The sequence below is a fragment of the Haliaeetus albicilla genome, chromosome 26 (assembly GCF_947461875.1).
Source record: "Haliaeetus albicilla chromosome 26, bHalAlb1.1, whole genome shotgun sequence".
Lineage (NCBI taxonomy): Eukaryota > Metazoa > Chordata > Aves > Accipitriformes > Accipitridae > Haliaeetus > Haliaeetus albicilla.
Genome location: NC_091508.1, coordinates 18448656 through 18461642, shown reverse-complemented (window position 1 = coordinate 18461642; position 12987 = coordinate 18448656). Strand labels below are relative to the sequence as shown.

The 12987-nt window shown below is 51.9% G+C and overlaps 1 protein-coding gene across 3 annotated transcripts; it reads right to left on the bottom strand.

Annotated features, from left to right (window-relative positions):
• Window positions 1-75: 75 nt before the first annotated feature.
• Window positions 76-12149, bottom strand: CACFD1 (calcium channel flower domain containing 1). Of its 3 annotated transcripts, XR_011322237.1 has the most exons (6): window positions 11922-12147; window positions 6871-6943; window positions 6313-6438; window positions 6060-6167; window positions 2473-5596; window positions 1338-2433 (listed from the first exon to the last, which is right to left on the bottom strand). XR_011322237.1 is itself a non-coding variant. In XM_069770869.1 (5 exons), the coding sequence occupies exons 1-5, from the start codon at window positions 12043-12045 to the stop codon at window positions 5543-5545; spliced, it is 453 nt and encodes a 150-aa protein (XP_069626970.1). In that variant the 5' UTR covers window positions 12046-12149; the 3' UTR covers window positions 76-5542. The 3 variants fall into 3 exon arrangements, 2 of the variants coding, with proteins under 2 accessions (XP_069626970.1, XP_069626969.1); XM_069770869.1 differs by having other exon boundaries at window positions 76-5596; window positions 6313-6406; window positions 11922-12149; XM_069770868.1 differs by having other exon boundaries at window positions 1338-5596.
• Between the last annotated feature and the right edge of the window lie 838 nt (window positions 12150-12987).

Genomic DNA, 12987 nt, shown 5'->3' with positions numbered 1-12987 from the left:
GGGGACCACAGCAGCCTGCAGCATCCCAGATGAGTCTCATGTACTTAAAGACTGTGAAAGAGGCAGAGCCAGGTATTTTGTATAAAAAGCTGCCATGTTTTATTGCTCTAAAAACAGACATTACACTAGAAGCCTAATGAACAAGACCAAATACAGTTCACAAAGAATCCAGGACAAAACAAAGAATGGGAACAGACAAACATTCAGCTGTAGTGCAAGTGATTCACTGTAGGAAAGACACAGCGGGTACTGCCAATACTTTGTACTGGGGTGGGTCTTTCCCACCACAGGGTTTTACTCATCCACAAAGAGGAAGGTGGATGCACCTCCATCACAGTTTTGTGTGGAGCCTCCACCTCCATCACTTTGGGATTTCAACTGCATAGTTAGTAGCAAATTGCTCTTACCCCTTTCCTGTGTGTCCTGCAAGATTAAGGACTTGGTTTTTTATTATTTTAGAGCCTAACCCTAGGTTGAACACAGCTGCAGGGTGTGTTTATGGCTGCGAGGAAAGAATGGCCTTGCTGAGTATCCCATCCAACCTAACTCCTCCCAAAAGGGCAGAACAACAAAGGCTGAGCTGGGAGATGATTTGCCCAAGTATTTGTCTAACCTCCTGAAATGCACTTGGCACCCCGAGGTCTGGTGGAGATGCTTGTGTCCTCCTATTCCTGGAACATTCAGCCTGCTATGGACAAGGAAGCATGGCGTAGCATAGCATATTTGACCCAGATCTCAAGATACTCTAGCTACTATTTAGATTCCCTGCAGCAGGAGCTGAGAGAAATCACCTAAGAGAAGATGTGCTTTATCAGAGGATTAATTTAAAGCAGCCTGGGACAGAGAAAGAGAGATGGGCCAAAATCAAAACCACAGAGAAAATTCAGTATTAGACCTAACCTTTGCAGCTGAGACCCATTTCCAGAAAGATGTTCAGCCCTGGCTGGAATAGGACTGTTTCTAAGCATGGCCTGATTACGAGAGGTCTCAAGAGCCTCTGGTTTCCACTGACCTTCTGAAGATCAGGATGTCTGGCAGCCCTGTGCTAGAGCGTTCTCTTTCTCACATGGCTATGGACCAGGTTTTGATATCTTCACTTCAGTGAACCTCTTCCCTGAAGACAGTGGATTTTTTTTCCTAAGGAAAAAATGACAAAGATGAATTGAACTTCCCAGGGCTCAGCCTCAGGAGGAAATGCCCGAATATGAAATGAGGTTGGACTCTTCAGGTCCTGTGAGAACCTCACTGGAGAAGTATTTTCTGAGTGACCTCCTTCAATATAGAAAGTCTGAGGGTTTTTGCTACAACATTTAGAGTCTGAGAAATCACAGTGGCTCTTTCCAGAGGTAGAATGGTCTTTTTATTCACTGCACACACAGAGAATCAATTAGTATTACAAAATCAGCTCCTGCCCAGAGCAGCGAGGTCTGGGTACGCAGCAGAAAGTGAGCTTCTGCTCTTCTCTTCACACCCAATGGACAGCCCCAGGGGAGAGTGGAGCTAATATGCACAAGTGCTGCCAACTTCATGACTGAATGGGACATGGAAAAGTTGCACGCTGTATAAATGCACGTGGGTAAGAAGTGCACAGCTCACATGGTGAATGGTGTAACAGTCCATTGCTAAGTGCACATGTGCTGCCAGTACCCAGGTGTCTTTCCACACTTGGTGTCAACAATTCACTATAGTCAATGCATCACCCGCTCTTGAGTTCTCACTTAACAAAACTTCTGTCCCATCGTCTCCCAAGAGGCTTTTCCAAGACCTGGCAAGCAGAACCTCCTCCATGGAAACCCCGTGGATTAGCCATCCAGCCTGGATGCCATCAGCAGGGATTGGGTTGAGCCTGTAAAAATCTCTAGAGCAGGGCTTTTAACTTCATTTATCCTTACACAGCTCCAAGCACCCTGATGGCGCCTCTAAACACAATTAATAACCACCATGCACTGTGAATGGGCATATTGACTACTGTGACGCTACTACTCTAAAGGTCCTTTCTATCTCCACAAAAAGAGTCTCTTGCCCACATGGAGGTGAGACCATCTACTGTCACTACAACTCTTAAAAGCCATGGGTGCTGTCACCAAGCCACATCTGCAATGATGGTAGCATCGGGCTTGGTTTCAGCTGCATCACAGACAGACGAAATTCCCAAGAGCTCCCACTCCAGACACGCATCTGTAGGAGTCAGCACTCTCGGAGCACGGATCTGAGATACCTCCTGTTGCAGCAGGCACAGACACTGAACAGACCCGGTGTCTTTAAGCGTTGGGGCCAAAGGCTCCAGGCTCAGCTCTTACAGAAGAGTCCCTGAGGCTCATTTTCAACAAAAGCGTTAAGCTCAGATTGTTTGCTGACTTGGCCCCAGTGTCAGACCCAACTGCCGCAAAACACAGCACGACAGCACTGCTGGTGTCCAAGGGACTTCTGTCGCTGCTGCCAAGGGAGCAGAGCGGACCCGTCCGTGCCAACGAGCCCTCCAGGCGACCTGGAGCAGCACCTGCCTGCAACAGCCCCAGGGACTGCTGCTGCTGTGCTATGGCATCGGGACAATCAGATGAAGCCAGCGAGGGTCCTGCCAGTTCTGTGGTTCATCACCGTGGGCGTAGATCAGCCTGCAAGCGTTATTCTATCACCTCTGCTTTGCCTTTCGCCTCCTGTCACTAAAGCTACTGTGGAACTACTCACAGAGCGAAGCAGTCACTACCAAAGACATGCTCATAGCTACGTGCACCAGTCTGCAACATTCCTCTACTAAACACTACTTAACTCCCCAAACCCCCCTGAAATCAAAGCAGATGCCCTGTTTGCTAGGCAGGACTCTGCACGTGAACCACCCAGTAAAGGGACTGCGCAGGGACACCGCTGGCTCGAAGAGCGGAGAGGCAATTACCACTGAAGTACCCCACAGGCTGCAGCGTATTCCTCCTGCAGCCCCCCATTACTGCAGGCAGCGTGACCCACGCAGGAGGCTGGGGTCCCTGCACACACACGCACACACACACAAGAAAGGCCAACGACCCACGTATTTCATGCAGCAACAGGGATCAGCCCAGCGCTGGGGGCTGCGAAATGGCACAGCCTTTATTGAAACAAGCTGTGTCCGGGCTGGCGGTGCCTGTTCTGCATCCCAGACAAGCAGGTGTCAGAGCAATCACCGTTCGGAGCCCTGGGGGAGAGGGGCTTAGCACAAAGTGGCTACCCAGCATCCAGCTGCAAGGGCCCGCACGTGTAAATAAACCCAAGCCGTGTTCCTGACCGGTGCAAATCCTCACACCTCCCTGAACTCCACCGAAGAAACAACAGCTAATATTGGCTGGCAGCTTAGGCCCCCGATCTCCAGGGACCGCTCTGGTCCCGCTGCAATGCAAACATTACATCCATGCCCAGCCATCCCCTCCAGCAGCGGCTCCATCCCAGCTCTGCCAGGGATGCGCTGGTATCATTCAGCTAACGTGAATACACACCGTACCTAGAGGAAGGATGTGTTATATAGATAGTTTCCAACACGACACCGCTCAAAAGCCACAGAGCTGCTGGCGGACAGACCCTTCTGACAGACAGCACCCAGCCTCCAGCAGCGTTTCTCAGACTACTATGCAACCCCTCTGGTACCCCAGTGATTCAAATGGGACCACAAAGTGTTGGTGGCAGCGGGAGGTCAGCTCCCAGGGCAGGAGAGTAAGAACAGGCTGCAAGTCCCCACAGCCGCTGCTCACCGGAGCCGCTACCTGCCCTGGCTGCTGAGTGAGCACAAACCTCCAGTCCAGCAGCTACAGCCCAGTTTTCCTCCCTTCTCTCTCCCAGAAAAGGGGGAAAACCAACTTTGTCAAGCTAGTGGCCCAGAAGAAGACAAAGGGGTCAAGGGACAATACACTTTCCAAAAGTATGAGAAACACTCTGAAGGGCACAATAGGATTTTACGGTATCCCAGTTATAGCATCCCAGTTACAGCAGCCAGGGCTCTCCCTGGGTTCAGAGAGGCCCCCTCAATGAAATGAGGTGGTCCTTTGAAGGACAGGAGAAACGAGTGCTCTGTTTCCTACGTCCAGAGAAAATGAGTCCCATCAAAATACTTAAATAACTAAAAATAAATTATTCCCCTTTTTCCTAATCGAAGTAAAAAGCAATCATGTAAATTCAAATAAATTAACCCCCCCAGAAGAAACCATAATGAGAAGAGGGGGACCTGAACTTAGCAAGCAGTTTTTTTCTGCATGATACAAAGCAAACAGAAAATATAATGCAAAAACCACTGACGGAGCCTGGAATAAAGAAGCAAGACATCCCAGCTATCCACACTGAAATGGTGCAGACATCTCTATGTTTGCAAAGGAAGGATATGCCACCTTCCCATACAAAATCAGCCCAGGACTGATGCAAAAAGAACATGAGCCCAAAGAGAAAAGCTGTACCAGACAGAAGCAGAGAGCAGGTCCCTTGCATAGAGGGATGGGTCATGGGAGCAGGAGCAAATGCAGGGAGCGAGAGATAACAGAGTCCCAGGCTCATGACAGAAGGATGCTGTCGCACATCAGTAACCCTTACACCAGCAAAAAAACCCCACTTGGCTCAAGCAATCGTACCCTTTTTCAGCTGAGGTAAAGCAAACCTCACTTCCCTTCTTCCCCAGTAAAAGAGTGAAGCTTAAGAAAAGTACCCTTATTAAGACAAAGTAATTAGTTCTTATAATTCAAGTAAATTGCAGTAACTGCCTGCAGCTGTGTCCAGAGGAAGCAGGGACTGTGCTTTGTAGGTACCAGGATCTGCCCAGCACCTCTGGCAGCTCCTCTGCAGAGATGGTTGTTGTCTTTATGTGGGTTTTTTGCTGGAAGTCCTTTCCCATGCAGCGATGCCTTCAGTGCCTGGCCTAACTGGACCCATATTAAAAATACTCAGTGGAAGAAGACCAAGCTTAAGCATCACCATGTATTGCTAAACCCTGGATTAGTGTGTATTACCCCCGGGAAGGGCCACACCAGAGAGCGTTACTAAAAACGTGTAACGTGCAATGGCAGGTTACCCCCAGGCATGAGGCCAGCAGCTCCCTGGCTCCCATGAGACCAGTGCAGGCAAGGAGCTGGCACATCAGCTCTGTCCTTCCTCACCCCATCCGGAAAGCAGTTCCCAAACGAGTACTGCATCCTCAGCTCGTTATCAGCATCACTCCAAAGAAAGGCTACCTATTCAGGCTTGTAAAGCAGCACTCAAAGAGCCAGCACCTCTGCAGCAAAAAAAAAAAATTAAATTAAAAAATAGGGGGACTGTGAGATATTTGGTTGAGGGTTGAGGAGGAGAGAGGGGCCAATGCGCTGAGGTCTGGCTGCTGGTGTGAGAAGAGGGCACAGCCCACCCCAGCCCCTGAGATTTCCAGTTGCTGCAGTGTCCAGGGAAATCATGGCGTAACAGGGAGGGGAGCAGGCAGAGGGAAGGGTAGAGTGGATTTCCGTATCTTCACCAACATCTCAGTGTCCAGGAGAGGTTACCCCGAGCTCACGTGCTTCAGAGAGCCTGTCCCTCCAGGGCCCCCGTGAGCTTCTCTTCATCCATTTGCTTCTGCTGCTGGTGGATACGGGCGTAGGAAATGGCATCTCCCCTGCAGAGAGAAGGGACAGTGTGGGGATGCGAGCTCCAGGTGCCCACCGCGGTGGGTACAGCGCCTGGCACAGAGGTCTCCCAACCGGGTCCCGGGCCTCTCCGTGCCGAGGGATGCCAGGAGTGAAATGGGATTTGCTGGTCCTCTCCAACCCCACCAAAGCTGCTCACTTCCCCCAGAGCTGGGCTCATCCATCCATCCAACGGCTGCAGAAAGAGGGCTGGGACCCACACGGCAACCTAGATTGAACTCCCAAGGAAAAGCTCAGAGCCTCAGCAAACCCTAGGACCTTCCCTCCCAGGGCTTTGAGATGATGGCAAGGAGATCTTCTCTGGCAGCATTTACGCCCGAAAGCATGGTTAGTACAAGAGGAAAGCGTAGCCTTAGGGAGGCAGATGGGAGTGAGGGCTGGAGGTCCACCTTCCCCTTCCCTCCCCTCCACAAGCAGACAGATTTCTCTTACTTTTTGCCGAGTGCCGACAGGCCGTAAAGCACCCCGGTGGCAAAGGCAATGGCATTTCCAAAGAGCGTGGTCAACGTCAGGCTGAGCATGACCGGGAACACAGCCATCCTGGAAGACAGAGGCAGCCCTCAAAGCCGGGCTCCGCTCCCCACGGGATGCAGGGATGCTCGTCCTTTGCGGCGTGCCCATGTGCATCCCAACGCAGTTCCCGGGATGGCTTCACCACCACAACACCCCCCAGGAGCATCCTCACCCGCAGTAGAAAGCGGCTTTCTGCCAGGGCCGCAGCTTGTCCGCCCTCGCAGAGACGGCATTCGCAAACTCGATAAACTGGCAGCAGAAGGGGGCTTCGCACAGGAACAGGACAAAGGCGTTGAGCCTCCAGATAGAGCAAACCAAAGTTAATTCTGCCCACTTGGCCCAGATGAAGGGTTGGCAATGCCCCCCAGTCTCCCAGAGACCAGCTGCTCCCATGGCCAAACGCAGGTAGAAGGGAATGGTGGTGCTGGACCCCACCGCGCTCCCTCCCCGCTTCTGGATCATTCCCAAACCCTGGTGCCCCAGACTTATTTTGGATAAGGGTATCTCAGTATTTACCTAAAAAGGGGTAAAGAATGAATGTAAACAGAATAAATCCAGCATCTCAACATGCCCGATGGAGCAAGATCTGGCAATTCACAGAGCCTGCAGTGCCCGACGGACATTTCCCTCACGTCCACTGCCCAAGCAGGGCAGCTCTGCCCCTTGCTCAGTGGTGTCTAATTAACCAAGCCTTCCTCCCGGCAGAAAAAAGAAAACAAACTCTGCTCACATCATCCACACGCCGGCCGCGATGTTCAGGGGATTGATGGTGACACAGTTCCAGAGACCAGCGAAGGCACAGGCTGGAAAGCAAAGAGGATTTTGGTGACCGTGAAGACCAACCCAGTGCGCCCACGGGGCCAGAGCCCAGCAAGCAGGGGTGGCTTCTCCTCCCAGCTCTGCCCTGCAACAGGACCTTGCAGCCACACCAGCACAATTTTGCTCTCCCATATTTTGGGCTGTTTTGCAGAGCAGGGGCTGCCCAGAAGACCCCTTGCCTTAGCCGGCACCTCTAGGCACGGCAGAGCAGCCTGCACCAGCACAGGAGGGTGGGTGGAAAGGTCTGATGGTCCGAACAGGACCCCGGGATGCAGGGGAGAGGGTTTGTTCCCAGCTCCTCCGGTCGGGTATCCTTTTGATCTCAACGGCTGGTTTTTCAGCGTGACACTTGCACAACTGTTTCACTTGCGTAGAACAACAGAGCATTTGCCTTTATGTGGCGTCACGTATGTGGCACTCTAGTTTTTCTTTGGAATTACTGCGTTGTCCTGGGATGAACAAAGAGGTCCCAGCAGACACCTGTCTCTGAGCAGCATGCGGAAAGTTCAGCAAAAACATGACTTGCAGCACCAAGGCACATGGGCACACACTAAATAAAGCAGAGGTGAACCCAGTCTCACACATGCTGCTGGTTCTGTGCAACTCCGCTAGAGATGGGCAGAAAAGAGCCAAGTTTGGGTCTCCGCTAATACAAATGGAAGCGGATGCCAGATAAAGCAGAGCCCAAAATAGCCCCAGCACTCCTGATTCTGTAATGCAAGGAGAGGAACGAGGCAGCAGCATCCAAGCTGAGGCTGCATGCACCTCCTTCATGCCTCATTAAACTTGCAGAGCGTTCCCGGCACTTGATACGGCCCTTTTCCTCCGGCCATGCCAACAGGCTGCTGCTGCTTACCTGGGAACCCGAGCCTGGGCAGGGAGGGCAGCAAGACACAGACTGAGTCCACAGTAACACCCCCAATCCTGCAAAACTCCAGCTAAAACTATACAGCCCTTAAAGGCTGTCTTGGGGGTGATTAGCAGCACAATGAAGAGCAGCAGAGTCCATCTCTGAGAATGAGACCAGCCTGGGTTTGGGTATTTCAGATGTCTGCTCGTGTTTTGCTAAGGGAATCCCTGAGCAGAGCTGCTGTGAGCAATGCTGACCTTCAAAAGCCTGGCATGTGTTTGCAAGGTTTCTTTTAAGCAGCCACACTGCTGAATCTTCAAAGTTCCCTTAAAAATAGTTATCCTTATTTACCAGACTGGAAAACAAAACTACAGGCCTATGACAGGACCGATCTAAGGTCAGCCCAGGAGCAAGTGACCTCCTGGTTTTAGGAAACAACCAGACAGGGTTATTTTTAAAGGCTTCCTAGGACTATTCCACAGGACCCAAAATCTTTCAGAGAATCCTGCACAAACAAGATGAGCCACCAGAGGAGAAATGCCAGAGGACATGTTACCAGCCATGCTCCAAGGGCGTTCCTCATCCTCCCATCACAGAGGGACCGGTGTCAGTGTCCCCACACTGCAGGGGAAACTGAGGCACTGGGGTGGGATCATCTGTTCATAGTCACGCATGCAAACAGCTGGAGTGCTGGAAAAGCAATGGCAAGCAGGATTGCTGGGAGCAGTGGGCAGCACAGAGAGCAGGGCACGACGTGGCGGTTTCTAATTCTTCTCTGTGACCAACAGACCCTTGGACGCTGACAGGAGAGGAGCTATGGGTAAGTACCACAGGCTTGTGACACTTGCTCTCTCCCAGGAAAGCACACCTCTGAAAATAATGTTAAGTGACTTTCAGGCACTTTATAACTGGCAGAACAGCAAAAATCAGCTGCATCTCAACTATTCCCAAAATGCAGCCGAGGCTGGGGCAGAACTTGCCTGGTTTAACAGCACGGCAGAGAACAGAGCTACAAAACTGATCTCATCCACAGAACAAACCCGGGGAGGCAGAATGTTACTTTTTCAAGCAGGTTTTTGGCCTTACTCTTGTTTTAATCTAGCCAAGCAGGGGTTGTTTTGTCAGGGTTCTGGTTTGGTTTTGTCCTCAAACACCCCAAAACAACCCTTGAGCACTAAGTGTCCCTGTAGGAGTCTCAGCTAAGCAACCACCCCGCTTGCCAATGGACTAATGACCCAGCAAGCCTGAGCTGAGCAAGCCCCTACGTCAGCACGAGCACCAGCCAGCGGGAAAGGAGTCAAAGGTTTATAATCGCAGGAACACTGCACTCGCTGGCGGCTGCCAACAGCCACAGAGATAACGATTCAGTGACCTTCGATCTCCTTTGCAGAGCAGCGCATCCCACAGCAGCCCGGTACATCCTTGTCCCACTGGGACGGGATCGGCTCCTGCCTCTGTAGCCAAAAGGAGATGGAGCTGCCAAGCCAGAGACTTCTTTTTGCAGAACAGAGGCCTCGCAATAGGTTTAAAATGCAGATAATGCTCAATGGCACGTAAGCTATGGAAGACAGACAGTTCTGCCATTTGTTTAACTGCTGTCCCATCTCGAATCCCTGAGGAAGCACAAATAACTGGGAGCTAAAATGGGGGGGGAGAACACCACCCCCTACAAAGGCTCTATTCATTTCAAGCAGCTGGTCACTGTCCTCCACACAAGCCTATTTTTGCTCCTAGAGCATTTTACAAAAGCCACAGACTCTCCTCATCCTTTTACAAGCAGGAACACAAGGGAGAGAAGGGACTTGGCCAAGGTCGCCAAGCCAGCCTGGGCAAGAGCCCGAAACAGATCCCAAACCTTGCTGTTCTTGTTCCTGCTCCAGCCCCTGGACCTTTCTGGCTTAAGCAAGTTGTAGGCTGCAGGTGTTTGCCTGGGGTAGATGTTGTCCACCAGTCTCACCTCCACTAACCAAGTTTCTCATCCTTTCTACAGAGAGTTTTTCCTTCTGTAAGAAATAATCCAGCCCTGTAGCAGGACCATAAATCCAGTTGCTCAAAATCCATATAAATTATTTCTGCTCTTTCATAGCAAGCTCTGAAAATAGCAGCAAGCTCCAGCCTTGCCGTGTTATTAGTCACCCCTTTTCCAAACTGTCCACCTTCAACAAGGTGATGCTGAACAAGGAGCATTTTGCAGAGGGCCATTACTAGCACGGGACATTGGAGGGTTGCCTCTTTCCACAGTCCCCCATTTCCCTGCTCGTAAGAGGAGTCTGTGTCTCACACTGCCTCATTCTCTGCCTGATGAACTTCATGAAGGGAGACTGTCAGGGCTACAGAGCAAGCTGACTGACTCCCCAAAGCATCAGCAATCCTGTTAAGAGCCTGACACTTCTTCCAAAAGCTTCTTCTCACAGGCTCGCCCAAATACGTAAAACTCTTAGCTTCCTTTAAAAACAAGTCATGAGCTCCCAGAGCTGTGAACAAAAGGTTGGGAAAATAATCCAAGTATAATTCAGCTGCTTTGAAACATGAAGACGGAGAAAAAAATATGTCTTCAAAGACTCGCGCTTTTAAACCACTCGTGAGCTGCTCTAGCACGAGGTGGGCAATGCCACCAACGCGACCCAACAGCCGTCCTCTCCAGCTCTTCACCCTCCATCCGTGTCCCCCTGAGCTCTGCACGGGCCAAAGCCACGCAAAAAGTGCCGAGGCTCCCGCTACAGCTCCAGTCCGTGGGAAAGACGCCGCTACACTAAACCCCCACCTGGGACCTGCGCCGAAGACACGTCCCAGCTGGTCTCTTGGCCGTCTGCCGGGACCAGAAGCACGGGGGCCCCAGGCAGAGCACGGCGAGGCCGGTACGTTTTGCCCCGTAAGAGCAGTCCTACCAAATCTTTTCACACCTCCGGAATTTCAGCACCTGAGACATAAAACAGTGAGAGTAGCATATGTTTTACCAGCCTAGCCAAAAAGGGCTGTAACGAGCCTGCCCAGCGATACCATGGTCTACAAGGTCGGCTGCAAAAATGCGGTGGGCTTGTGCAGTCAAGTCCCGAGGCAAGAGGCAGGCACGGGAAGGGGGCAGGGAGAGAGGGGGATCAGACAAAACGCCACAGCCGAGGGAATAAATCAGGGCTGACTGCACTGGCTGAGAAACACTCTTGTTTTACTAGAAGTTGTGGACCTGAAGCAGAAGAAATTCTCCATCCTGTGCTCTGCAGGAGATCAGACTAAGCGATCATAACAGTCCCTCCTGCTTTTAAGAGCTATTAATCTCCCCACAGAATGTAGCAAAACAGCACTACAGGACAGGCTGATTTCTGGCAAAGTTGCAAAGACTCTTTCCCTGGGAAAATTTTTTTCAGCAGCAGGTAATTCAGAGCGCAGCCAACTCACTTTGCTGTACACCGGCTCCCTTCTTTGTGTCCAAGACTAAACCCCTTAAAAACACACAACACAAACCAAGTCCATTATTCACCTTCAAAAAAAAACACAGGCAGGCCCTCTGCAATCAACAACAGGAGTAACAGGAAACACACTCCGACATTCAGGATGGGGAAAGAAAATAATTTGCAGGAACATACAAACACCCAAACAGACAAATAGGATGAACCAAATCTCGTGGCCCCTCTTCAAGCCCTGAACCTGGCCCTGCTGAGCACCCTGAGCCTGGTCCTCGCAGTAAAATCGTCATCTAGTTTATCTGCCCACAGCCCTCCCGCAGGACCAGGGGCTCGGCTGCTGCTCCCATCACTTCCAGTGAGTGCTGTATCCAAGAAGAAGCTCGAGGATTTGCAGATCCCCCCGTGACGTCCCTTCTCCCAGGTGCCGAAGTTCAGCAGGTTCGGTGAGCGCAAAGCACATTCCTCGTGTGCCAGCTAAAACCGCCCCACTTTGACACGTCCACGACTCTTCCTTCTGCCCGAAACGCAGCAAACTAACGTCTAGAGCAGACACAAAACCCATAACCCCAAATGATGGTTTCGTGGGGCGGCCCCCCTAACACAAAGGTGACCCTAACAAGAGGCAGGCGGGACCCCCGACGCGTGCTTTCGCATGCACGAGCGGCGCCGGGGGGGAAACCTTTGTCTGCAAGGGAAGGGGATACTTACACATGCCCCCGATGACCCCGGCAATCCTGCAGAGCCACCTGTACCACCAGGTCATGCCATCATCGGTGGAGGAAGCCGCTGGGTCAGGGGCTGCTGCTTGGAACTGCTCATCCTGAGAGCTCATCGCACCCCTGCTCCCGGGGGGTCAGGGGGCAGCACCCCGCTCCCCGCCTGAGCCCCAGCAGCGCAGGATGCACACCCACACCCCCCCCACACACACCCCCCCAACTGACGCTCCCCCCTTGCCCCCCTCCAGCCAGCCCAGGACACAGTCCCTAAACCCAGCCCTGCCGCTGCTGGACCTCTCCCCGCACCCCCATGCAGGGCCTGGCCCCCGGCAGCCCCCCCCCAGGGCTGACAATGGAGGGTCTCTGCCTGCAGCAGCGATGCCAGCGGCCGTGGGAGCTGCCTCCACGTCTGCCTGCGTATTGCATTGTGGGTCCCCTCCTCCAGCAGGCAGGGCTTTGATGTCACTCTCATTAAAAGGCTGGTGGGCAGAGCCCGTCGTGTACATATTCATAAGCAGCCGCGCAGGCATGCACTCCATCCACGCCAGGGTCTGGGGTGCACAGGAGCTCGGGGTCCCGCTTCCCCTGGCTGACAACTAGATGCCGTTATCCAGGCAGCCAGGGCGTGCTCGGAAGAAAGGGAAACATGAATTTTCTGCATAACGTGATTTACAAAGTTCTGCCCTCGAGATAAGAGGGAAACACTCCCCTTAATCTGAATGGAATCAGGTTGTCTCCCTAGAAAATGGGAGCAGAAGTAGAACTTTGCATGTTAGAGATGTCCCAGTTAGCAACCTGTTGGTATCCAACCAAATGGTACAGGAAAACAGCCTTAATTCTCTTAAAGACAGCTGCATTTTTTGCAAATTAACATGGAGCATACAGTCCGTAACCAGAGCCCATCTCCGCAGACCAGGGAGTCTGCATTGTTGATCTGGAACAATAAATAGCAGTGAGACTTGGGATCCAGAGCACAGTGGGAAGATAGATCCCATCTGCTAAAAGGTTACAAAAAAGGATTACGAAAAGGATGTCTTTTCATTAACATCTCCTGTTAG

Excerpts from the sequence above, each read along its gene's own strand:
- CACFD1 (XM_069770868.1), bottom strand. The coding sequence starts at position 12,045 with ATGAGCTCTCAGGATGAGCAGTTCCAAGCAGCAGCCCCTGACCCAGCG. Across the intron at positions 6,439-6,870 it reads GCGGCCGGCGTGTGGATGAT|GCTCAACGCCTTTGTCCTGT; the intron begins GTGAGCAGAGTT and ends CTCTATCTGGAG. Across the intron at positions 5,597-6,059 it reads CTGTCGGCACTCGGCAAAAA|GGGAGATGCCATTTCCTACG; the intron begins GTAAGAGAAATC and ends TTCTCTCTGCAG.